Source organism: Scyliorhinus canicula, chromosome 10 (assembly GCF_902713615.1).
Source record: "Scyliorhinus canicula chromosome 10, sScyCan1.1, whole genome shotgun sequence".
Taxonomy (NCBI): Eukaryota; Metazoa; Chordata; class Chondrichthyes; order Carcharhiniformes; family Scyliorhinidae; genus Scyliorhinus; species Scyliorhinus canicula.
Genome location: NC_052155.1, coordinates 139,463,597 through 139,484,846, shown reverse-complemented (window position 1 = coordinate 139,484,846; position 21,250 = coordinate 139,463,597). Strand labels below are relative to the sequence as shown.

Below are 21,250 nucleotides of genomic sequence, written 5' to 3'. Positions count from 1 at the left end.
TCCCTTTTGAGGGAAAATGCCTTGACTCTGCCCAAACCATTTATTTTGTGAAGGTGCCCATTGTACAGCCAAAGTTGTTCCTGCCAACCTTCTTGCTCCAGTCTAAAGGGCCCAGTTCCGTTCTTGCCTATTGAAGTCAGCGCTCCCATAGTTAATTATTCTTACTCTGATTGCTTATTGTCCTTTTCGACCATATTCCTAAATATTACGATACAATGATCACTGACTCCTCAATGTTCACCACTGATACTTGATCTACTTGGCCCACCTCATTTCCAAGAGTACCTGAATTAGTTAGCCCCCTATCCCCAGCTTACAAGGAAGCTGCCAGGATTTACTTTGCTGCCTCCCCACCTTGAGGAGAACCACCTGCCATTGGTAAAATGCCAGGAGCTGTGGCAAGCGGCTCGCAATTGACCATTAAGTAGGCCATTTCAGTGGCACAGTGGCTAGCACTGCTACCTCACAGCGTCAGGGACCCAGATTCAATTCCAACCACGGGTGACTGCGTGGAGTTTGCACCTTCTCCCCATTTCTGCGTGGATTTCCTCTAGATGCTCCAGTTTCCTCCACAGTCCAAAGATGTGCAGTTTAGGTGGATTGGCCACTCAAAATTGCCTCTTAATGCCTAAAGGTTGGTTGGGGATACAGAGCTAGAACGGGGATTGGGCCTAGGTAGGGTGTACATTCAAAGGGTCGGCGCAGACTCGATGGGCCAAATGGCCGCCTCCTGCACTGTAGGGATTCTATGAATCTATGAAGTGGCGCAAAGGGCATCTTCCAATTTTCCCATGACAGGTAGTCCATCCAACCCCTCCTCCCCACCCCTCCAGCTACCAGCCTACTCTGGAGGACTGGTAAAAGCGGTCTGTTATGTGAGCTGGCTTGTCATTTGCCTTTCTGGACCTCCAACTACTCTTATTTAAGTGACACTCTTGGTTTTGTATCTCTGGAGGAGGTGTTGTCACAAATTAACTTCTAATCAAGGTTCTTAAAGAAATCTTGTCCTGGTCGGATACCTCTTGGACCTGATGGGCAAAGATTTAGAAAGGTGAAGAGATCGTCTGACTAACTCAGAGAGATGAGCAAAGATGAAGAAAAACTCTGCTACTGAGTGCCCCATGTGCGAGAAGTACTTGCCCATTTTTGTAGCAGTCGTCCCAGCAAGTCAATCCTGAAGCATTGACCTCCAGGCAGGTTGTCTCCACTTTTCCTCCTTACCTTCCAGTGTTACTTTTAACAAAGAGAGGCATACAAGTATGAAGAATCATGACCTGTTTACGACTCACTAAGTACTTTTCACGGGACCTGAGCCAGGGATAATGACTTTATAACTTAATTGCATCTAAACCTATTCACTTTCTTGTTCTCAGCTCAACAAGGGACCTCTATGGGCATTCATAAGCAATTTACAGGGTATTTCTCTCACAAAATGCTACAGGCAATTTTAGACGAACTGTTCCAACAAACTATCCATCAAGAGATTTAGAAAAATGTCTGCTTTAATGTCTATTTTATTTTAATTTGAAGTTAACACTGTGGCCTTGCCACTGCTTACCTGCATAGACGGAGGCTAATTTTTAGCTATGAAGTAGTCCTGTTTTTTAAGATTTTAATATACTTTGAAAACATGCATGAGTCGATTCCAGAATAGAGATCCAGTATCATTCCCTAACTAGTTGCGATTAACTATGTAGATCAACACAGTCCAGTTTTTGAGATCACAAAATTTGTTGTTCAAAAGGCTTCGTTGTCATGTTCTGTGCAATGGTTAGTGATTTTCAACAGGAAAATTATACCAGTCGATATTTTCTCTTTCACTTTCAGATCTTCTTGGATTGAAACCAGCTCCTAATAATGGAACCCACGGCAGTATGAACCATATTTTGAGGAGTCCCCTATATAGGCCGTCCATACCAGAAGAAGTGGCCAAACCATCCCATATTGTCGCTGCATCAGCAGTTCAGAATGATTTGGGTTGCGCATGTGATGAGAGGGTTAGAAAATGGCACTTATATTTCCAACCATTTGCTCTTTTGAATTGCTGAGATAATATGTAGCTTGATTACATATTTTAATGTAAAAATCTACCCTATGCAGCTTTGGTTTTATTGGAAGTAAAAATATATCAGAGGCAAAATCTACCATTTCTTCAAGAATATGACACTGCTCTTATTTTCTCTTTCTCAGAAATGAAAATCCTGATTTTAACGCCACCCACCTGAGGGAGGATAAGGGGACAGGGGAAGGCCTAAAATGGCAGAGGGTGTTATACTGCATTCCCAACGTGTGCTGCTGCCAACATGTTGGCAGGGCCTCATTAATATTGAAATGTTAAGGCCCGACAATGTAATTTTGACCCTGATCTGACATTAATTCAAGATCATGTTTATGATAACCAGTGCCAGAATTGGGGAAAATCTAGTGGGGGGCAGAATCGTGACAGAAGAAACCCAGGTAAATTAGTTCATTCCCACCAGATTCAGGCTGGAATGACCATTCTCATGTCTAAGTAAGTTCTGGGTATTAAAATAGTCTTGGTGTCACGTTGGTGCCATCGTAGCAGGCTTCCCTTTTAACCCGGTCCCTGCATCTTGAGTTAAAATCGGGGCAAACATGTTTGTCTTTGATTCTTTCCTTATGTAGTGCTGACATAAAAAAAAGAGAAAATAGGAGCAGGAGTAGGCTATTCGGCCCTTTAAGTCTGCGCCACCATTCAACGTGATTGTGGCTCATCCTCAATCTCAATGCCAAATTCCAGCCCTCATACCCCTTGACACCCTTTGAGTCTGGAAATCTAAGACATTTAATAATTGCAGTTTAAGATTATTCCAATTGTCAAGAAGTGTAGCACAACCTCGTAAGCATTTCTGTTAGTACATTAAGATCTGCTATTTCATTGCTTTATAAATTTATTTTAATTACTTTAGAACAAAGGAGATGAGCTGAACAAACGTCTACAGCACAGGGGTACAGAAGGTAAGCTTTTAGAACTACAAGGACATTCGAACTTCGATTTTTCAGTAAATTGGTAAAAAGGATCCATTTATGAAAATAAATCCTCATTATAATAGTAATAATATATATATATTTTTAAAATATTTTATTCTCCTTTTTCTCCCTACCACCAACCCCCAAACAAACCTCAACATTTTAAATACAAACATCAAAGAAAAGGATCCAGGAATCCCCCATCCACCCATACACAGTGATTAACAATATACACAGTCCAACCGCCCACCCCAATTATTGAAAGTGCATACTGTATTAAACAAAGTCCAGGAATTGTAGGACCCTTCCATCCTTCCCTCAACACAAACTTCACCTTCTTGAGTGTTAAAAACACCAACAGATCCCCCCACCACACCAGGGCACATGGTGGAGAGACTGACCTCCACCCCAACAGGATCCGCCTTCTATGTTCTATAGTGTAGAGGGACTTTAGAAGGATTTCACAGGACGGTGCAACATCGTGGGCTGAAGGGCCTGTACTGCGCTGTAATGTTCTGTGTTCTGGTGATCAGCCAGGCTAAAACATTTGCCTCCGCATCCGCTTCCAACCACGGCTGATCCGAGACTCCAAATATTGCCTCTAGAGGGCCCGGTCAAGCCTCACAAGTACCACCTTCGGAATTACCCTGAACACCTCACTCCAATACTCCCCCAGCTTTGGACAGTACCAAAACATATGGACGTGGTTTGCAAGGCTCCCCCCGCAACGTTCACAAACATCCTCTACCCCCTCAAAAAGTCGGCTCATGCTCATCCTCGCCTTTGCGAGGTGTGCACTATACACCACCTTCAGCTTTATCAGCCCCAACTTCATGCACAAAGTTGAGGCATTCACCTTCCGGAGCACCTCACACCACAACCCCTCCTCCATGCTCTCTCCCATCTATTCCTCCCACTTTACCTTAATCTCCTCCAGCGGTGCCTTCTCTTCCAGAATTGCCCCACAAATCGCCGACACCACCCTCTCCTCCATTCCCCCTGTCGTCAGCACCTCCTCCAACAGTGTGGAGGCCGCGCCACTGGAAATCTCTGTATCTCCTTCTTAGCGAAAACCCGGACTTGCATATATCTCGACATTTCTCCCTGCCCCAACCCATATTTCACCTCCAGCTCCTTCAGTCCCGCAAACCGTCTCCGCAGAAACAAACCCTTTAGTGCCCTAACTCCTTTCTCCTCCCATCTCCGAAAACTCCCATCCCACTTCCCTGGCTCAAATCTGTGATTCCCCCGAAACAGCATTTCCCTTGACCCCACCCCCAGCTTAAAGTGCTGGCGCAACTGCCTCCAGATTTTCAACGTCACGACTACTACCAGACTCCCTGAGTATTTACCCGGGGCCATCAGGAGCTGCGCTGTTGCCAACGCCCTCAGACTCCCTACACAGACTCTCCTTCATTCTGACCCACTGGGAGTCCCCCCCTCTAACCCAGCTCCTCACTTGAAAAAAGGCTTTGGCAGGAAGATCGGTAGGGACTGAAAAATAAACAAGAGTCGTGGCAACACGTTTATTTTACTTGCCTGTACCCGACCTGCCAGCGACAGAGGAAGACCATCCCACCCTGTCAGATCCTCTTTCACCCTTCCCACCAGACTAATAATGTTATACCTACAGAGTCCCCCACAATCCTATGCTACCTGCACCCCCAGATATCAAAAGTTACTAGCTACCCTACGGAATGGCAGCCCCTCCAAACCTGCCCCCACCCCTAGCCAAGACACCACAAAACATTCACTTTTGTCAAAATTTTGTTTATATTCCGAAAAAGACCCAAACACTCGAAGCAGCTCCAATATGCCCCCATCGACACAGTCGTTTCCGATACATACAACAGCAAATAATCCGCATACAAAGATACCCTATGCTCTAACTCCCCTCGCACTATCCCTTTCCACACCGCCAAACTCCTCAACACAATGGCCAACGGCTCAATCACAAGCACGAACAACAGTGGGGGACTGAGGACATCCCTGCCTGGTCCCACAGTGCAGAACAAAATATCCCGAATTTGTGTTATTCGTCCAGACACTCTCCCTCGGCTCCCTCGGCTCCCTATACAGCAGCCTTACCCAACCTACAAATCGTAGTCCAATCCCAAACCGCTCCAGAACCGCCATCAAATCCCCTACTCTGCTCGGTCAAACGCCTTCTCGGCGTCCAATACCATGACCAGCTCTATCTCCCTCCCCTCCACCGGTGCCATAACCGCATTCAATACCACCCTAATGTTCAAAAAGAGTTGTCTCCCCTTCACAAACCCTGTCTGATCTTCCCCATCACCTTCGGGAGGCACTCCTCCAACCACCCACCAATACTTTTGCATCCACATTCAAACGTGATATGGGCCTATACAACCCACATTCTGTTGGATCCTTATCCTTCGTGAGCAACAGGAAGATCAATGCCTGCCCCAAAGTCTGTGGCAACACCTCCTTCCTTATCGCCTCCTCTAACATCAGCGACGCCAACTTATCTTTAAATTTCTTGTAATACTCCACCGGAAACCCATCTGGCCCTGCTACCTTCCCCGACTGCATCCTCCCAATCGTATCTTTTATCTCCTGCTCCGCTCTCGCCCCATCTAATATGTTACTGTCATCCTCCCCCAACCTCAGGTATTCCAAACCATCCAGGAATTCCTGCATCTCCTTATCCCCCCCCAGGTGACTCTGGCCTATACAATCTCTCGTAAAACTCCTCAAACACCCTATTAATCTGATCTGGAGCCACCACTATCCTCCCTGCCCTATCCCGCACCTGACCAATTTCCTTTGCCGCTGCCTCCCTCCGAAGTTGACCTGCCAGCATGCGTCCCGCCTTCTCTCCATACTCGTAGACCGCTCCCCTCGCCCGCCTCAATTGGTGCACCGCTTTCCTTGTGGACAGCTGGTCAAAATCGTCTGCAACTCCTCTTTTCCAACAGTGTTGGATCTACATCCTCAGCACGATAGCATTGTGGATAGCACAATCGCTTCACGCTCCAGGGTCCCAGGTTCGATTCCCCGCTGGGTCACTGTCTGTGCGGAGTCTGCACATCCTCCCCGTGTGTGCGTGGGTTTCCTCCGGGTGCTCCGGTTCCCTCCCACAGTCCAAAGATGTGCAGGTTAGGTGGATTGGCCATGATACATTGCCCTTAGTGTGCAAAATTGCCCTTAGTGTGCAAAATTGCCCTTAGTGTTGGTGGAAATGGGAGGATAGTTACTTTGGTTACTGGGTTATGGGGATAGGGTGGAGGTAGTGGAGGGTGGAGATTGGGTTGACCTTGGGTAGGGTGCTCTTTCCAGGAGCCAGTGCAGACTCGGTGGGCCGAATGGCCTCCTTCTGCACTGTAAATTCTATGAAATCCCTCCTATCTACTTCCAACATCTCATCTATTAACCATTGGCGTTCCACTATCTCCTCCTTATCCACCTTTGCCTTAAATGATATCACCTCCCCTCCCCCCCCCCACCTCACCACTGCCTTCAAAGCTTCCCATACAACCGCCTTCACCCATACAATCAAACCACACATATTGCTCAATCACTTTTCCAATCTTATCACAAAACCCTCAGTACATCAACAACCCCACGTCCAATCTGCAACCCCGCCTCTGCACTATTCCCTTCTCCAACCCCATATCAACTCAGTGTAGCGCATGGTCCAATATCGCAATTACCAAATATTCCGACTCCTTGACCCCGACCAACAGCGACTTCCCCACCACAAAAATGTCTACCCGTGAATAGGCCTTCTGAATTGAAGAGAAGAAAGAATACTCCCGCTCCCCGGGTGCCAGAACGTCCAAGAGTCCACTCCTCCCATTTCCACCATTAGCCCAGCTAATCCCTTCGCTCTCCCTTACTGGGTAAGTGATCGCGGTCGTGACCTGTCCAATTTTGGTTCCTGTACCACATCCCAGTCTCCACCACTATCAATTCATTTGAATCCAACTCGGAGATGGCCCCACACACCTTTACAAAACCTGCATCTTCCCAGTTGGGATCATAAATGCTTACCACCGCCACCAACCTCCCCAAAAATGTTCCTATTACTATCACGCACCAACCTCCCTGATCAGCGACACCTTTCTCCATTTGGAACCTCACTCTTTTATTCACCAGAACTGCAACCCCCCGCGCCCTACTATCAATCCGAGTGAAACACCTGGCTAACCCTGCCATTTCTAAGCCGCTCCTGATCCCCTGTGCCTCCTCACTCCCTTCATCTTCTCACTCTCTTCCCTCACCTCAGCCAACGCCTTTGCAGCAGCTACCTACACTGGGGCACCTGCCTCCTCTACCAACACCTTCAGCACCACTTTCTCATCACCTTCATCTGCTTTGAAAACTGCTTTTTGAGCTTTAGAGACACCACCTGAGCCAACCTCTGTGCAGTAGTAAGCAGTGCGGCTCCACCCAGCAGCCCAGCCTCTGCCCTCTTGTCAGCCCCCCCGGGCTGGTCCTCTCGCTCGACGGTGAGCTCTCATTCTCTCCCTTCCTCGCTGCTGGCTTCCTCTGATTATTGGACATCTTTCGTCTCCTTTTCGGTTCTTAGTCCTTCATGAATTACCCACAGGACCGGGCATAAAAAATTCCCTGAAAGAAAAAAAATATATACCCCTCAAGCAGGGGCCACCCAAAGTGTGACGACCCCTCTACATGCTGCCTTCGGCTGCCTCGTGTTCTGGGCCCTGCCCCGCAGCTCTGGCTGCTTCAAGCACTGTCCTCAGTCCCATTGCTCCTGCTGCTCCACTCTTTGCCTTCAGCCCGTCTGCTCCACACTTTGCCTTCAGCCCATCTGCTCCACACTTTGCCTTCAGCCCATCTGCTCCACACTTTAACACCAGCCCTGCTGCTCCACACTTTAACTTGAGCCCTGCTGCTCCACACTTTAACTCCATCCCTGCTGCTCCACACTTTAACTCCAGCCCTGCTGCTCCACACTTTAACTCCAGCCCTGCTGCTCCACACTTTAACTCCAGCCTGTCTGCTCCACACTTTAACTCCAGCCTGTCTGCTCCACACATTAACTCCAGCCCGTCTGCTCCACACTTTAACTCCAGCCTGTCTGCTCCACACTTTAACTCCAGCCCTGCTGCTCCACACTTTGCCTTCAGCCCTGCTGCTCCACACTTTAACTTGAGTTCTGCTGCTCCAGCTGCCTCACCCTCTGCCGTTTCGGCTGCCTCACTCCTGGATTCGGTCTCGCTGCCTCGTGTTAGATTCCGGCCCCGCCCCTCCATCTCAATAATAATATATGTGAGTGTCACAAGTAGGCTTACATTAATACTGCAATGAAGTTATTGTGAAAATCATGGGCTTAATTAAATTTTCCAGTTGTAACATTCCCGATTAATTTGGGACCTCTGCTCTTATGGAACTTTTGCATTTATCAAATTGCCTTTTTGGTTTCTCTGCTAGAAAACAAGCATCTACTTTATGGTCGTCCTGCTATTCTGTATCGTACTAAGTACTATATCTTACACCATCAAGGTTATATAAGTGGATATAGTGAAACCTTCTCAATGCCACTGTGGACCTCATACACTGTTCCTAAACAGGTTTGTGCTCAGCAGTTTAAAATGTATTTATCAAATGATACCAATTTGGACCTTTTTGATGTTAACATGATATACATACATGAATGGAAACCAGTTTTTATTCCCCAATACTAAACCCCCAGTTTGATGGACACTGGATTTAATGGGGTGCCACAGTCCCCACCCACCTCCCGTAAGATATCTGCGAATTGTCAAGTCTCCAAAATGTATGCTGCTTGGGTCCATAGTCTGTTGAACCAACGCTATTTATTTACAGTCAATGTTTATACATTTGGACCTGCACATGAGCTAAGAGCTTTTGCTCTCCAAGGTTTCTCTTATTGTTCAGTGATAGCAAAATTTAGAATTTGGCCCATGTGGGCCTAGGGAAAATATGGGCAGCAAGACAACTGCTAGCAGCCCTGGTGAATCACAATCTCTTTCACTGCAGCTCAGGTGGTGTCCAGCTTTTCAAGGTTCTCACCAAGTGTGTATCACCAAGTTGTCTTTGGCCAGCCCCATCATCGTCTTCCATCTGGTGCCGTTCATTCTCCTGCCGCTGGCAGATCGTATGTCCAGGAGATAAAGGATGTATCCTGCCAGTCTCGGTCTTCCCTCCGTCATCACGGGCATAATTTTCCAATGCACGTTTAATGGGAGGTGGGCGGGAGGGGATGGGGGGAGTCCAAAAATAGGTTTCACCCCAGTGTAAAATGAGAGTTGGATCTACCGCTTCCCTTGCCATGGCAGGTTGCAATTTCTGCTGGAGGCCTGTGTAATCCCGATTTGCATCCCGATAATGGCATGCAGATGAAGTCCCGACTGGAATTGCCCACCCTACCTGATTATCTTTACCGCCAGTGGGGAAATCATATTGATCCAGAACGTGTCTGGACACTTAACTGAAGGATGCCTGGGGCTGTTTCCAGAGATCAGGATGGAGGTCTCCAGTGACCCTAGACCCTGGAATACAGAGCAGTGGGTGGGGGGAGCATCTATCAGGTGGATCTTCCAGCTTCAGTGTCTCTGAGCAGGTCAGTCTTTCAGCCTCAGAGTGTTCCTGAAGATCCATCTTATTTCTTCAACATCTGGATGTCAGATTTGATGCCAGGGGGCAAGCCATTAAGCCCGCCCCACAAAATGTCAGAAAACCCCTCACAGCATACTTAGTAAGGCTGATATGGTGTGAATTCCCAGTGGTTTCCGTGGTGGTAAGCACTCCCCATCCCCGCCCCTGGCCCTACCATGAGACTTCATCCCGGGAGGGAAAATTCTGCCCCATGTCCCTCTGACACCCCTGACCATCCCTCTGTCACACTTTATTGGTGATACTATCTTTCTATGTTGTGCCCAGAATGCGTAGGCAGTGGTCCAGATGGTCCAAATAAATTGATAAAATATTTTTCTAAATATTTGTTTTGTCAGAAGAAAGCTGCTCGGAAGACTTGAAAAACTCACTGGTACCATAGTAACAGAGCCTTTTACATTCAACACAGGTGGAGCTGTTTAACATCCCAGATTTTCTGAGCAACTGCGTGAGACCTGATATACGCATCTCTACAACTCACAGTCAAACTTGTTCAGCTTATAGAGCGGACAGACACATTTCCTATGGATTTCTTTATCCTCCCAGTAAGTGAATTTCTTTTCTCTAACCTTTATGAAGGTGAATTGATACATTTAGGTGATAAAACACAAAACATTCAGTGAAAATAAACCATTCAGGCGCTGGAATGTGGCGACTCGGGGCTTTTCACAGAAACTTCATTTGAAGCTTACTTGTGACAATAAGCGATTTTCATTTCATTTCAAATCTGCTTACCTAGAGGTCGGATTCCTTTCACCCCAGTTCACACCAAGTCTATCAGAGTCCTAGCTTAGTTACTGGCCCTCTGTCACAACCCTGCTGACCATGTGGCAATAATGTATCAGCCGAGCTTCTCATTTTCAGCCACAATATAACTTAATTTGATTTGTTATTGCATGGTGATCAAATTACATTGATAAAAGTTTTCTTCGAAGTGCCTATTTTGTCAGAAGATAACTGCTTAAAGTTACAGAATTACCTCCCTAACCAATTAAATTTGTATCTGTAATATTTAGATTGTGATTGAATTCTTGGATTCTGCCTTCACAATAAGTTTAAAGCTGGAAGGGACGCTGGAGATTTAGGCCACTCAATTCAAATACAATATTCTATGTGATGTGTTCAACTGTGTGTTTGATTGGAAGTTCCTTTTGAATTTAGAAATTAGATAAATTCATAAAGCTTCAGTCAGCACTTTGGAGTTATTTTAAACTTGCTTGTTTCAAATTATTGGGCTTGATTTGGAGCATTTGAAGTAAGGTTGTGGGAAAAATGTAGCTACAGCTCACAATTTCCATAGTTGATATATATATATATATAATGTATAAGTACACACATATAAAGGCAATTATAACAACCCTTTAGCACAATTGCAAATTATTTGTTGTCTTGCACTGTAGGGAATTAACAATATTTAACCACTTCTGTGAAAATCTATATTTTGTTAATTATTTGTTATTGCTTATTCCATTACTATCTAATATAATGTAATGTGAGATTTAAGCACCTGAACTTCATGAAGGTTAAAAAGCAGCCTGTTTATTGCAGCAGCATCAATGCTGTATAAACTGTCAAAGGAAAGTTTAACTTCAAGGAGCAAACTAAATTGGCAGAGGTAGCTATGAGGAACAATTCATTGAGTGTATTCAGGATAGTTCCCGAGAACAATATGGCCGTGATTCTCCCAAAAAGGAACAAAGTTCCGTAGTGAGCGCTTTTAGCTAAGTGTTTCCCAGCACTCGCAGTGCTGGGAAACACATGGTTGTTCAACAGGGCCTGAATGGGAAATGGGGAACTCTGCTCGTCGGAACTCCCCGTAGCGAGAGATCTCCGAGGCCCTGGAAACAATCCCCTTCCCACTCACAGCAACCCTGACCCGATCGCATACGTGTGCAAAAGTGCCAGCCTGGCACCTTGGCAGTGCCCATACTAGCTGGCAGTGCCACCTGGGTAGTGCCAGGTTGGCACCCAGGTGCTGCTGCCAGGGTGCCAGCTGGCACTGCCAGGGTATCCATGTGGCACCAACAGTGCCAGGCCACCACTCTGCCCAAAAGGCATGCAGCTAGGAGCCACCGATCCCCTGGCAGACCCTCACAAGTGCCAAACCATCTGGTCCCCGTTTGAGGGGATCAGTGCTGAACAGCACTTGCCCGAGGTCTCTGAGGCAAAGGCGTTGAATCCCAAAGCCTCAGGTACCTCAGGAATCTCCACATTAGAGTGAGGCTTACTGTCTCGTCCTGATATGCAAATTTGATAAAAGGTGATTGCAACATCTCACGAGATTGTGTTGAATCTCGCGAGGCATTGCGAGCCGGGTAGATCCCGGCCACGCTCTGCCGTGGCGAGCTACTTTTCCAGCGCAGTGTGGCCATTGAATCCTGCCCTATGTTGTGGATCCAACCTACGAACAGGCTATTTTGGATGCGATAATGAGTAATGAACAATCTCAGAGTAAAAGATCCCCTGGGAAGCAGTGACCATACATGGTAGAATTTAGCATTCAATTTGAGAGTGAGAAACATGGGTCAGAAACAACTGTGCTACATTTGAATAAGGATAATTATACAGAATAAGGGCAGAGTTGGCTAGAGTGAACTGGGAAAGGAGTTTAGCAGGTTGATCAGTAAGGCAGATGTTTAATTTGATTTGATTTTGTTTATTGTCACATGTACGGAGGTACAGTGAAAAGTATTTTTCTGCGAGCAATTCAACAGATCATTGAGTACATGAAAATAAAATAAAATAAAATAAACTATAATCATGAAATAGTTCATGACTAAATAATAGTTCCGACTTGGATCACAGTCTGTGCACCGTCTGCACATTCTCCTCGTGTCTACGTGGGTTCCTCCCACAGTCCAAAGATATGCAGATTAGGTGGATTGGCCATGATAAATTGCTCTTAGGTTAGGTGGGATTACTGGGAAAGGTGAAGGTGTGGGTTTAAGTAGGGTGCTCTTTCCAAAAGCCGGTGCAGACTCGATGGGCCGAATAGCCTCCTTCTGCACTGTAAATTCTATGATTGAAATACAGTAACAATCATGAGGGAAAAAATATTGGGGTGAGTGACTAATGGGGCTAAAAGCTGACAACTGCCCTGGACCTGATGAGTTGCGTCCCAAGGTATTAAAGGAAGTAGCTACAGAGATAGTGGATGCACTGTTAATAATCTTCCAAGAATCCTTAAATTCTGGAAATGTCCCAGAGGATTGGAAAACTGCCAATGTAACACCTTTATTCAAAAAAGGAGGGAGACAAAAACATGTAATTATAGGCCAGTCAGCTTAACTTCTGTCATTGGGACAATGTTAGAGTCCATTATAAAGGATGTAATAGCAGAGCAGTTGGAAATGCATAATATAATCAAGCAGAATCAACATGGCTTCATGATGGGGAAATCATGCCTGACAAATATATCAGAATATCTTTGAGGTAGTAATGAGCAGGGTAGATGAAGGGGAACCAGTGGATGTAATATATTTGGATTTCCAAAAAACGTTTGATAAGGTACCACATAAAAGGCTACTTAAAGAACAAAGAAAAGTACAGCACAGGAACAGGCCCTTCGGCCCTCCAAGCCTGCACCAACCATGCTGCCTGTCTAAACTAAAATCTTCTTCATTTCCGGGGTCCGTATCCCTCTATTCCCATCTTATTCATGTATTTTTCAAGATGCCCCTCAAACATCACTGTTGTCCCTGCTTCCACCACCTCCTCCGGCAGCGAGTTCCAGGCACCCACTACCCTCTGTATAAAAAACTTGCCCCTCGCACCTTAAACCTATGCCCTCTAGTAATTGATCCCTCTACCCTTGGAAAAAGCCTCTGACTATCCACTCTGTCTATGCCCTCATAATTTTGTAGACCTCTATCAGGTCGCCCCTCAACCTCCTTCGTTCCAGTGAGAACAAACCAAGTTTATTCAACCTCTCCTCATAGCTAATGCCCTCCATACCAGGCAACGTCCTGGTAAATCTCTTCTGCGCCCTCTCTAAAGCCACCACATCCGTAGTGTGGTGACCAGAATTGAACACTATACTCCAAGTGTGGCCTAACTAAGGTTCTATCTAGCTGCAACATGACTTGCTAATTTTTATACTCAATGCCCCGGCCAATGAAGGCAAGCATGCCGTATGCCTTCTTGACTACCTTCTCGACCTGTGTTGCCCCTTTCAGTGACCTGTGGACCTGTACACCAAGATCTCTCTGACTGTTAATAATCTTGAGGGTTCTACCATTCATTGTATATTCCCGACCTGTATTAGAAGATAGAACATTGGGCTAAGAGGACCATTTTCAGGATGACAACATGTAACCAGTGGAGTGCCACAGGGATCTGTGCTGGAGCCACAATTATTCACAATATAAATTAATGACTTCAACGAAGGAAGTGAACACACTATTGCCAAGTTTGCAGATGACACAAAAATATGTGGGAAGGCAAATGGTGAAAGGGTCCACCTTCCAGCCTCAGAATATTCCCAAAGATCTATCTTCTTTCTCAGGAGTTCCATCCTCCGATCCCAGAGTGTTCCCGGAGATACGTCTTCATTCTCAGGAGATCTATCCTCCTGTCTCAAAATGTTCCCAGTGATCCATCTTCATTTTCAGGAGGTCCATCTTCCTTCTTCAGTAGTGGTCAGTGATGTTTGGCCCCTTTTCAATATGGTGTCCAGACATGACAGTTGAATACCCGCCATTCGGGCCTGCCACACCACAGAATATAGCGCAAAATACCCAGCTGCATAATTAGTGAAGATTTGACATGTTTTTCCGTTGCCCTTTGCTGCAGGAAACGTTTCACTTTCCCACTCCCACCATGGGGCTTAGCCCCGAAATGGGAGAATTCTGGCTGGAGAGTTGCAGCTACTTCAGCCTCCCTCGCTAATAGGGCCAGTTTCTTTCACCATCTGCTCCATCTCAGCCAAGCATCCTTCCATTTCATCCACACAATTCAATTACTGTGATGTAGTATATCACTTCTGACACCAAGATGTAACAAGAGATTTATGCACACGGACTTCACAGAACATAAAACATACAGTGCAGAAGGAGGCCATTCGGCCTATCGAGTCTGCACCGACCCACTTAAGCCCTCACTTCCACCCTATCCCTGTATCCCAGTAACCCCTCCTAACCTTTTCTGTTACTAAGGGCAATTTTACATGGCCAATCCACCTAACCTGCACGTCTTTGGACTGTGAGAGGAAGCCGGAGCACCCGGAGGAAACCCGTGCAGACACCGCACAGACAATGACCCAGCGGGGAATTGAACCTGGGACCCTGGCGCTGTGAAGCCACAGTGCTATCCATTTGTGCTACTATGCTGTCCAAATGAAGATTAAAAAACAGGGTTCCTTCATTCCATTGGCATCAAAGCTGCATAAAGACTGAAGGGAAAGTTTATCTTTCTAGGGGCAAACTATTTACGGTGAATATTGACAGATGATGCTCCAGATCTCTGCCCTATTCATGTCCTCAGCTCCTGCCATACTGCCACTCACAAGTCCTCGACTTTCCTTTACTGCATTCTCCCTCACCTCATGGCATCTGGACACTGCCCCTCAACCTGCCAAAGACATTGTTCGTGCAGGTTGGGCCCACAGGGGCCAACCAGTTGCTGTGCTCGGTGCCCTCCCCCAACATCGTCCCCTGCTGCCAGGGCCCCGCTACAATATGTTTTTGGTTATTAACATTCATAAGAACATAAGAACTAGGAGCAGGAGTAGGCCATCTGGCCCCTTGAGCCTGCTCTGCCATTCAATGAGATCATGGCTGATCTTTTGTGGACTCAGCTCCACTTTCCGGCCCGAACACCATAACCCTTAATCCCTTTTTCTTCAAAAAGCTAGCTATCTTTACCTTAAAAACATTTAATGAAGGAGCCTCAACTGCTTCACTGGGCAAGGAATTCCATAGATTCACAACCCTTTTGGTGAAGAAGTTCCTCCTAAGCTCTGTCCTAAATCAACTTCCCCTTATTTTGAGGCTATGTCCCCTAGTTCTGCTTTCACCGCCAGTGGAAACAACCTGCCCGCATCTATCCTATCTATTCCCTTCATAATTTTATATGTTTCTATAAGATCCCCCCTCATCCTTCTAAATTCCAATGAGTACAGTCCCAGTCTACTCAACCTCTCCTCGTAATCCAACCCTTTCAGATCTGGGATTAACCTAGTGAATCTCCTCTGCACACCCTCCAGTGCCAGTACGTCCTTTCTCAAGTAAGGAGACCAAAACTGAACACAATACTCCAGGTGTGGCCTCACGAACACCTTATACAATTGCAACATAACCTCCCTAATCTTAAACTCCATCCCTCTAGCAATGAAGGACACAATTCCATTTGCCTTCTTAATCACCTGTTGCACCTGTAGACCAACTTTCTGTGACTCATGCACGAGCACACCCAGGTCTCTCAGCACAGCAGCATGCTTTAATATTTTATTGTTTAAATAATAATCCCGTTTGCTGTTATTCCTACCAAAATGGATAACCTCACATTTGTCAACATTGTATTCCATCTGCCAGAGCCTAGCCCATTCACTTAACCTATCCAAATCCCTCTGCAGACTTCCAGTATCCTCTGCACTTTTCACTTTACCACTCATCTTAGTGTCATCTGCAAACTTGGACACATTGCCCTTGGTCCCCAACTCCAAATCATCTATGTAAATTGTGAACAATTGTGGGCCCAACACGGATCCCTGAGGGACACCACTAGCTACTGATTGCCAACCAGAGAAACACCCATTAAGCCCCACTCTTTGCTTTCTATTAATTAACCAATCCTCTATCCATGCTACTACTTTACCCTTAATGCCATGCATCTTTATCTTATGCAGCAACCTTTTGTGTGGCACCTTGTCAAAGGCTTTCTGGAAATCCAGATATACCACATCCATTGGCTCCCCGTTATCTACTGCACTGGTAATGTCCTCAAAATATTCCACTAAATTAGTTAGGCACGACCTGCCCTTTATGAACCCATGCTGCGTCTGCCCAATGGGACAATTTCTATCCAGATGCCTCGCTATTTCTTCCTTGATGATAGATTCCAGCATCTTCCCTACTACTGAAGTTAAGCTCACTGGCCTATAATTTCCTGCTCTCTGCCTGTCACCATCTTTAAACAGTGGTGTCACGTTTGCTAATTTCCAATCCACCGGGACCACCCCAGAGTCTAGTGAACTTTGGTAAATCATCACTAGTGCATCTGCAATTTCCCTAGCCATCTCTTTTAGCACTCTGGGATGCATTCCATCAGGGCCAGGAGACTTGTCTACCTTTAGCCCCATTAGCTTGCCCATCACTACCTCCTGAGTGATAACAATCCTCTCAAGGTCCTCACCTGTCATAGCCTCATTTATATCAGTCACTGGCATGTTATTTGTGTCTTCCACTGTGAAGACCGACCCATAAAACCTGTTCAGTTCCTCAGCCATTTCCTCATCTCCCATTATTAAAACTCCCTTCTCATCCGCTAAAGGACCAATATTTACCTTAGCCACTCTTTTTTGTTTTATATATTTGTCAAAACTTTTACGGTCTGTTTTTATATTCTGAGCAAGTTTACTTTCGTACTCTATCTTACTCTTCTTTATAGCTTTTTTAGTAGCTTTCTGCTACCCCCTAAAGATTTCCCAGTCCTCTAGTCTCCCACCAATCTCCCACCACTTTGTATGCTTTTTCCTTCAATTTGATACTCTCCCTTATTTCCTTAGATATCCAGGATCGATTTTCCCTCTTTCTACCGTCCTTCCTTTTTGTTGGTATAAACCTTTGTTGAGCACTGTGAAAAATCGATTGTAAGGTTCTCCACTGTTCCTCAACTGTTCCACCATAAAGTCTTTGCTCCCAGTCTACCTTAGCTAGTTCTTCTCTCGTCCCATTGTAATCTCCTTTGTTTAAACACAAAACACTAGTATTTGATTTTACCTTCTCACCCTCCATCTGTGTTTTAAATTCCACCATATTGTAACGTAGCTGGCAGCTCATTAAGGAGAGGTTCATCCCCTGGCTTAGAGCCAGTAATGGAAGTATTGACTTGCGTTAGACCATAAGACCATAAGACACAGGAGCAGAATTAGGCCACTTGGCCCATCGAGTCTGCTCCGCCATTCAATCATGGCTGATATTTTTCTCATCCCCATTCTCCTGCCTTCTCCGCATAACCCCTGATCCCCTTATTAATCAAGAACCTATCTATTGCTGCCTTAAAGACATTCAGTGATTTGGCCTCCACAGACTTCTGCAGCAAAGAGTTCCACAGATTCACCACCCTCTGACTGAAACAATTCCTCCTCATCTCTGTTAACTATGAAGAATTGATGCTGGATTTATCCAAGTTCATTTTTTGTTACTTGAACTGTTTCTCAATTACCATTTTCCAGCTCTTAGGCTGAGATTGCAGCAGAAGAATCTCAGCGCACAGAGCTGCACAGGTTGATTAAGCTGTCAAATCCCATCACGAGAATGCTCCAACCCTCTGTCACTTGTTTACCCACTCTTACTGTGGATTTGTTGCAAATTGTCTGCTCTGCTCATCAATCTAACTTAAAATAAGACAGACTGGAAGGATATCCGATGTGGACGGTGGATACCTTGAGATGCCCTTATGAGTGCAGTGCACGTTAGTGCACATTTTCTGACAGAATAATGGAAATCTTTGCCTTGCCTGGGAATACTTGATGCCACAATTCAAGATGAAGAAACATTGTATTCCAAACACCGTTAGCCTTCATGGACATAAAAATTCAATGATCAAACCAAATTTAATAAATGTAAATTTAAAATCCTGCTGACTATTTTGTTTCCTTAGTAACAGCTAATTTCCCATAGAAGCAGGAGTAGGCCATTAGGCCATTTGAGCGTGCTCTCCCATTCGATGTGATCATAGAATTGACAGTGCAGAAGGAGGCCATTCGGCCCATCGAGTCTGCACCGGCCCTTGGAAACAGCACCTTACTGAAGCCTCCACCATATCCAGTAACCCCACCTAACCTTTTGGACACTAAGGGGTAATTTGTCTTGGCCAATCCACCTAACCTGCACCGGACTGTGGGAGGAAACCGGAGCACTCGGAGGAAACCCACGCAGACACGGGGAGAACATGCAGACTCCACATAGACAGTCACCTGAGGCTGGAATTGTACCTGGGTCCCTGGTGCTGTGAGGCAACAGTGCTAGCCACTGTGCCACCGTGTTGCCCTGCTGATCCTCCATCTGAGCACTACTCCCATGTTCTCCCCATACCCCATGGTGCCTTTGGAGCCTAGAAAGCTATCTATTTCCTCCTTAAATACATTCAGTAACTTTGCCACCAAAGCCTTCTGTGGAAGAGAGTGCTGCAGGTTCACCATCTGAGTGAAGTGATTTCCCTTCGTCTCAGTCTATCCTGTACCACGAGACTGTGACTCCTTGTTCTGAACCCTCCAGTCAGAGGAAACATCATCCCTGCATCCAGCGTGTCCCGTCCTGTCAGAAATGTCAATGAAATCCTTCCTCATTCTTCTAAATTCCAGTGAATACAGGCCTAGTCGTCCCAATCTCAATACCTTGTAGTGAAAGAGCAACAAAGGTTTAGCAGTAAGTTCTAACGTTTACAACGTTTCAAACAGTTAATTCTCTTCAAAGATAGCAGGAAATCGATGATGGTTGGATTAATAATATTCTGTGTAATTATTTTGCCCAATATTTGAATTGCGAATTTATCCCACAACAGTCACTTTCAATCTGACTTTTCCTCACTGATTTAGAATGAGATACTTTAAGGTACATTTTTATCTTTACTGAATGGGTGCTAACCTGTCTGCTGAAATCAGTGGAATGAAAATCTTTTTTAAAAAACTATTTTTGTTAAGGTTTTGCAGAATGTTTTATAATAAAACAGTAGTAACCATAATAACAAAAGAAACTAGAGTGAACATTAACATAGTGCAAAAAGAGAATATACAATAAATAGACATTACCCCACGTGACCCAGTCTTCCCACACCATCCCAATGAAGCACTCCCCCCCCCCCCCCCCATGGATTGCTGCTGCTGCTGACATTAAAATTTCCCCCGAGAAAGTCGACGAACAGCTGCCACCTCCGAGAGAACCCTAGTGTAGACCCTCTTAAGGCAACCTTTATTTTCTCGAGGCTGAGAAACCCAGCCATGTCGTTAACCCAAGTCTCTACACCCGGGGGCTTCGAGTCCCTCCACATTAATAAAAGAGAGGCAAAGGCCAAGACGCGGCCTCTTTCACCCCCTGAACCCCAGGGTCTTCTGACACTCCAAAGATCGCTATCTCTGGACTCGGCACCACCCGTGTGTTAAGCACCTTGGACATTGCCCTTGCGAACCCTTGCCAGAACTCTCTAAGCTCCGGGCATGCCCAAAACATGTGGACATGGTTTGCAGGTCTGCCCTTGCACCTCATACAACTGTCTTCTACCCCAAACAACTTGCTCATTCTCGCTGCTGTCATGTGTGCCCGGTGGACCACCTTAAATTGAATTAGACTGAGCCTGGCACATGATGAGGAAGAATTAACCATGCCCAGGACCTCTGCCCACAGATCCGCTTCCAACTCCTCACCTAGCTCCTCCTCCCACTTACCCTTGAGCTCCTCCACCGGGGTTTCCTCCGCCTCATGTAGTTCCTGGTAGATATCCGACACCTTCCCCTCCCCCACCCAGGTGCCGGAGACAATCCTGTCCTGTATCCTCAGTGGTGTCAGCATCTGAAAGGCCACTACCTGTTTTTTCAGGAAGGCTCGTACTTGCTTATATTTAAAGGCCTTTCCTGGCGGTGCATTAAATTTGTCCTCTAGCGCCTTCAAACTGGGAAAGCTTCCGTCTATGAACAGATCTCTCATCCTTCTGATGCCTACCCTCTGCCAGCTCTGGAACCCACCATCCATCCTACCTGGGACAAAGCTCCCAGACTAGTACCTTTACAAGACGCTGCCTCCAGCTGCTGCTCCCATGCTGCCGCCCCCCCCCCCCCCCCCCCCCCCCCCCCCGAAACAAATTCACGGTCTGCACCCTCCCTGCCAGTGACAGCGGGAGCATGTCCCACCTTTTAAAGTCTCCTTCCATTTGCTCCACCAACCGGGTCAGGTTGAGCCTGTGCAGGGCATCCCATTTCCTGGCCATCTGTATACCCAGGTAACAAAAACTTTTATCGACCATCCTGAGCGGCAGCTCTTTCAGTCTCTCCTCCTGCCCCTTGGATCACAAACAACTCGCTCTTTCCCATGTTCGGTTTGTACCCTGAAAAACTACCAAAATCCTTCAGGATCCGCAGAACCTCCCCCATCCCCTCCACAGGGCCCGAAATGTACAGGAGCAAATCATCTGCGTAAAGAGAGACCCGATGTTCCACCTCCCCCCACCGAACCAGTCCCCGCCAGTTCCTCGAGGCTCTCAACGCCATAGCTAGTGGTTCCATAGCTAGGGCAAATAGTAACGGGGAAAGGGGACATCCCTGCCTCGTTCCCGGTGAAGCTCGAAGTACCTCGGCCTCAGCCGGTTTGTACATACGCTTGCTACAGGCGCCTGGTACAGCAATTTCACCCAGCCAATAAAGCCCTCACCAAACCCGAACCTCCCCAGTGTTTCCCACAGGTACTCCCACTCCACCCGG

The 21,250-nt window shown here is 46.3% G+C and overlaps 1 protein-coding gene across 4 annotated transcripts in view; it reads left to right on the top strand.

Annotated features, from left to right (window-relative positions):
• enpp2 (ectonucleotide pyrophosphatase/phosphodiesterase 2) overlaps window positions 1-21,250 on the top strand; it is a 171,509-nt gene that overhangs the window by 110,127 nt on the left and 40,132 nt on the right. For all 4 annotated transcript variants that reach the window (XM_038809792.1, XM_038809790.1, XM_038809789.1 and 1 more), the window contains 4 exons: window positions 1,828-1,997; window positions 2,931-2,979; window positions 8,413-8,552; window positions 10,028-10,163. In XM_038809792.1, the coding sequence (XP_038665720.1) occupies window positions 1,828-1,997; window positions 2,931-2,979; window positions 8,413-8,552; window positions 10,028-10,163 (495 nt within the window). The remainder of the gene's footprint in view (window positions 1-1,827; window positions 1,998-2,930; window positions 2,980-8,412; window positions 8,553-10,027; window positions 10,164-21,250) is intronic.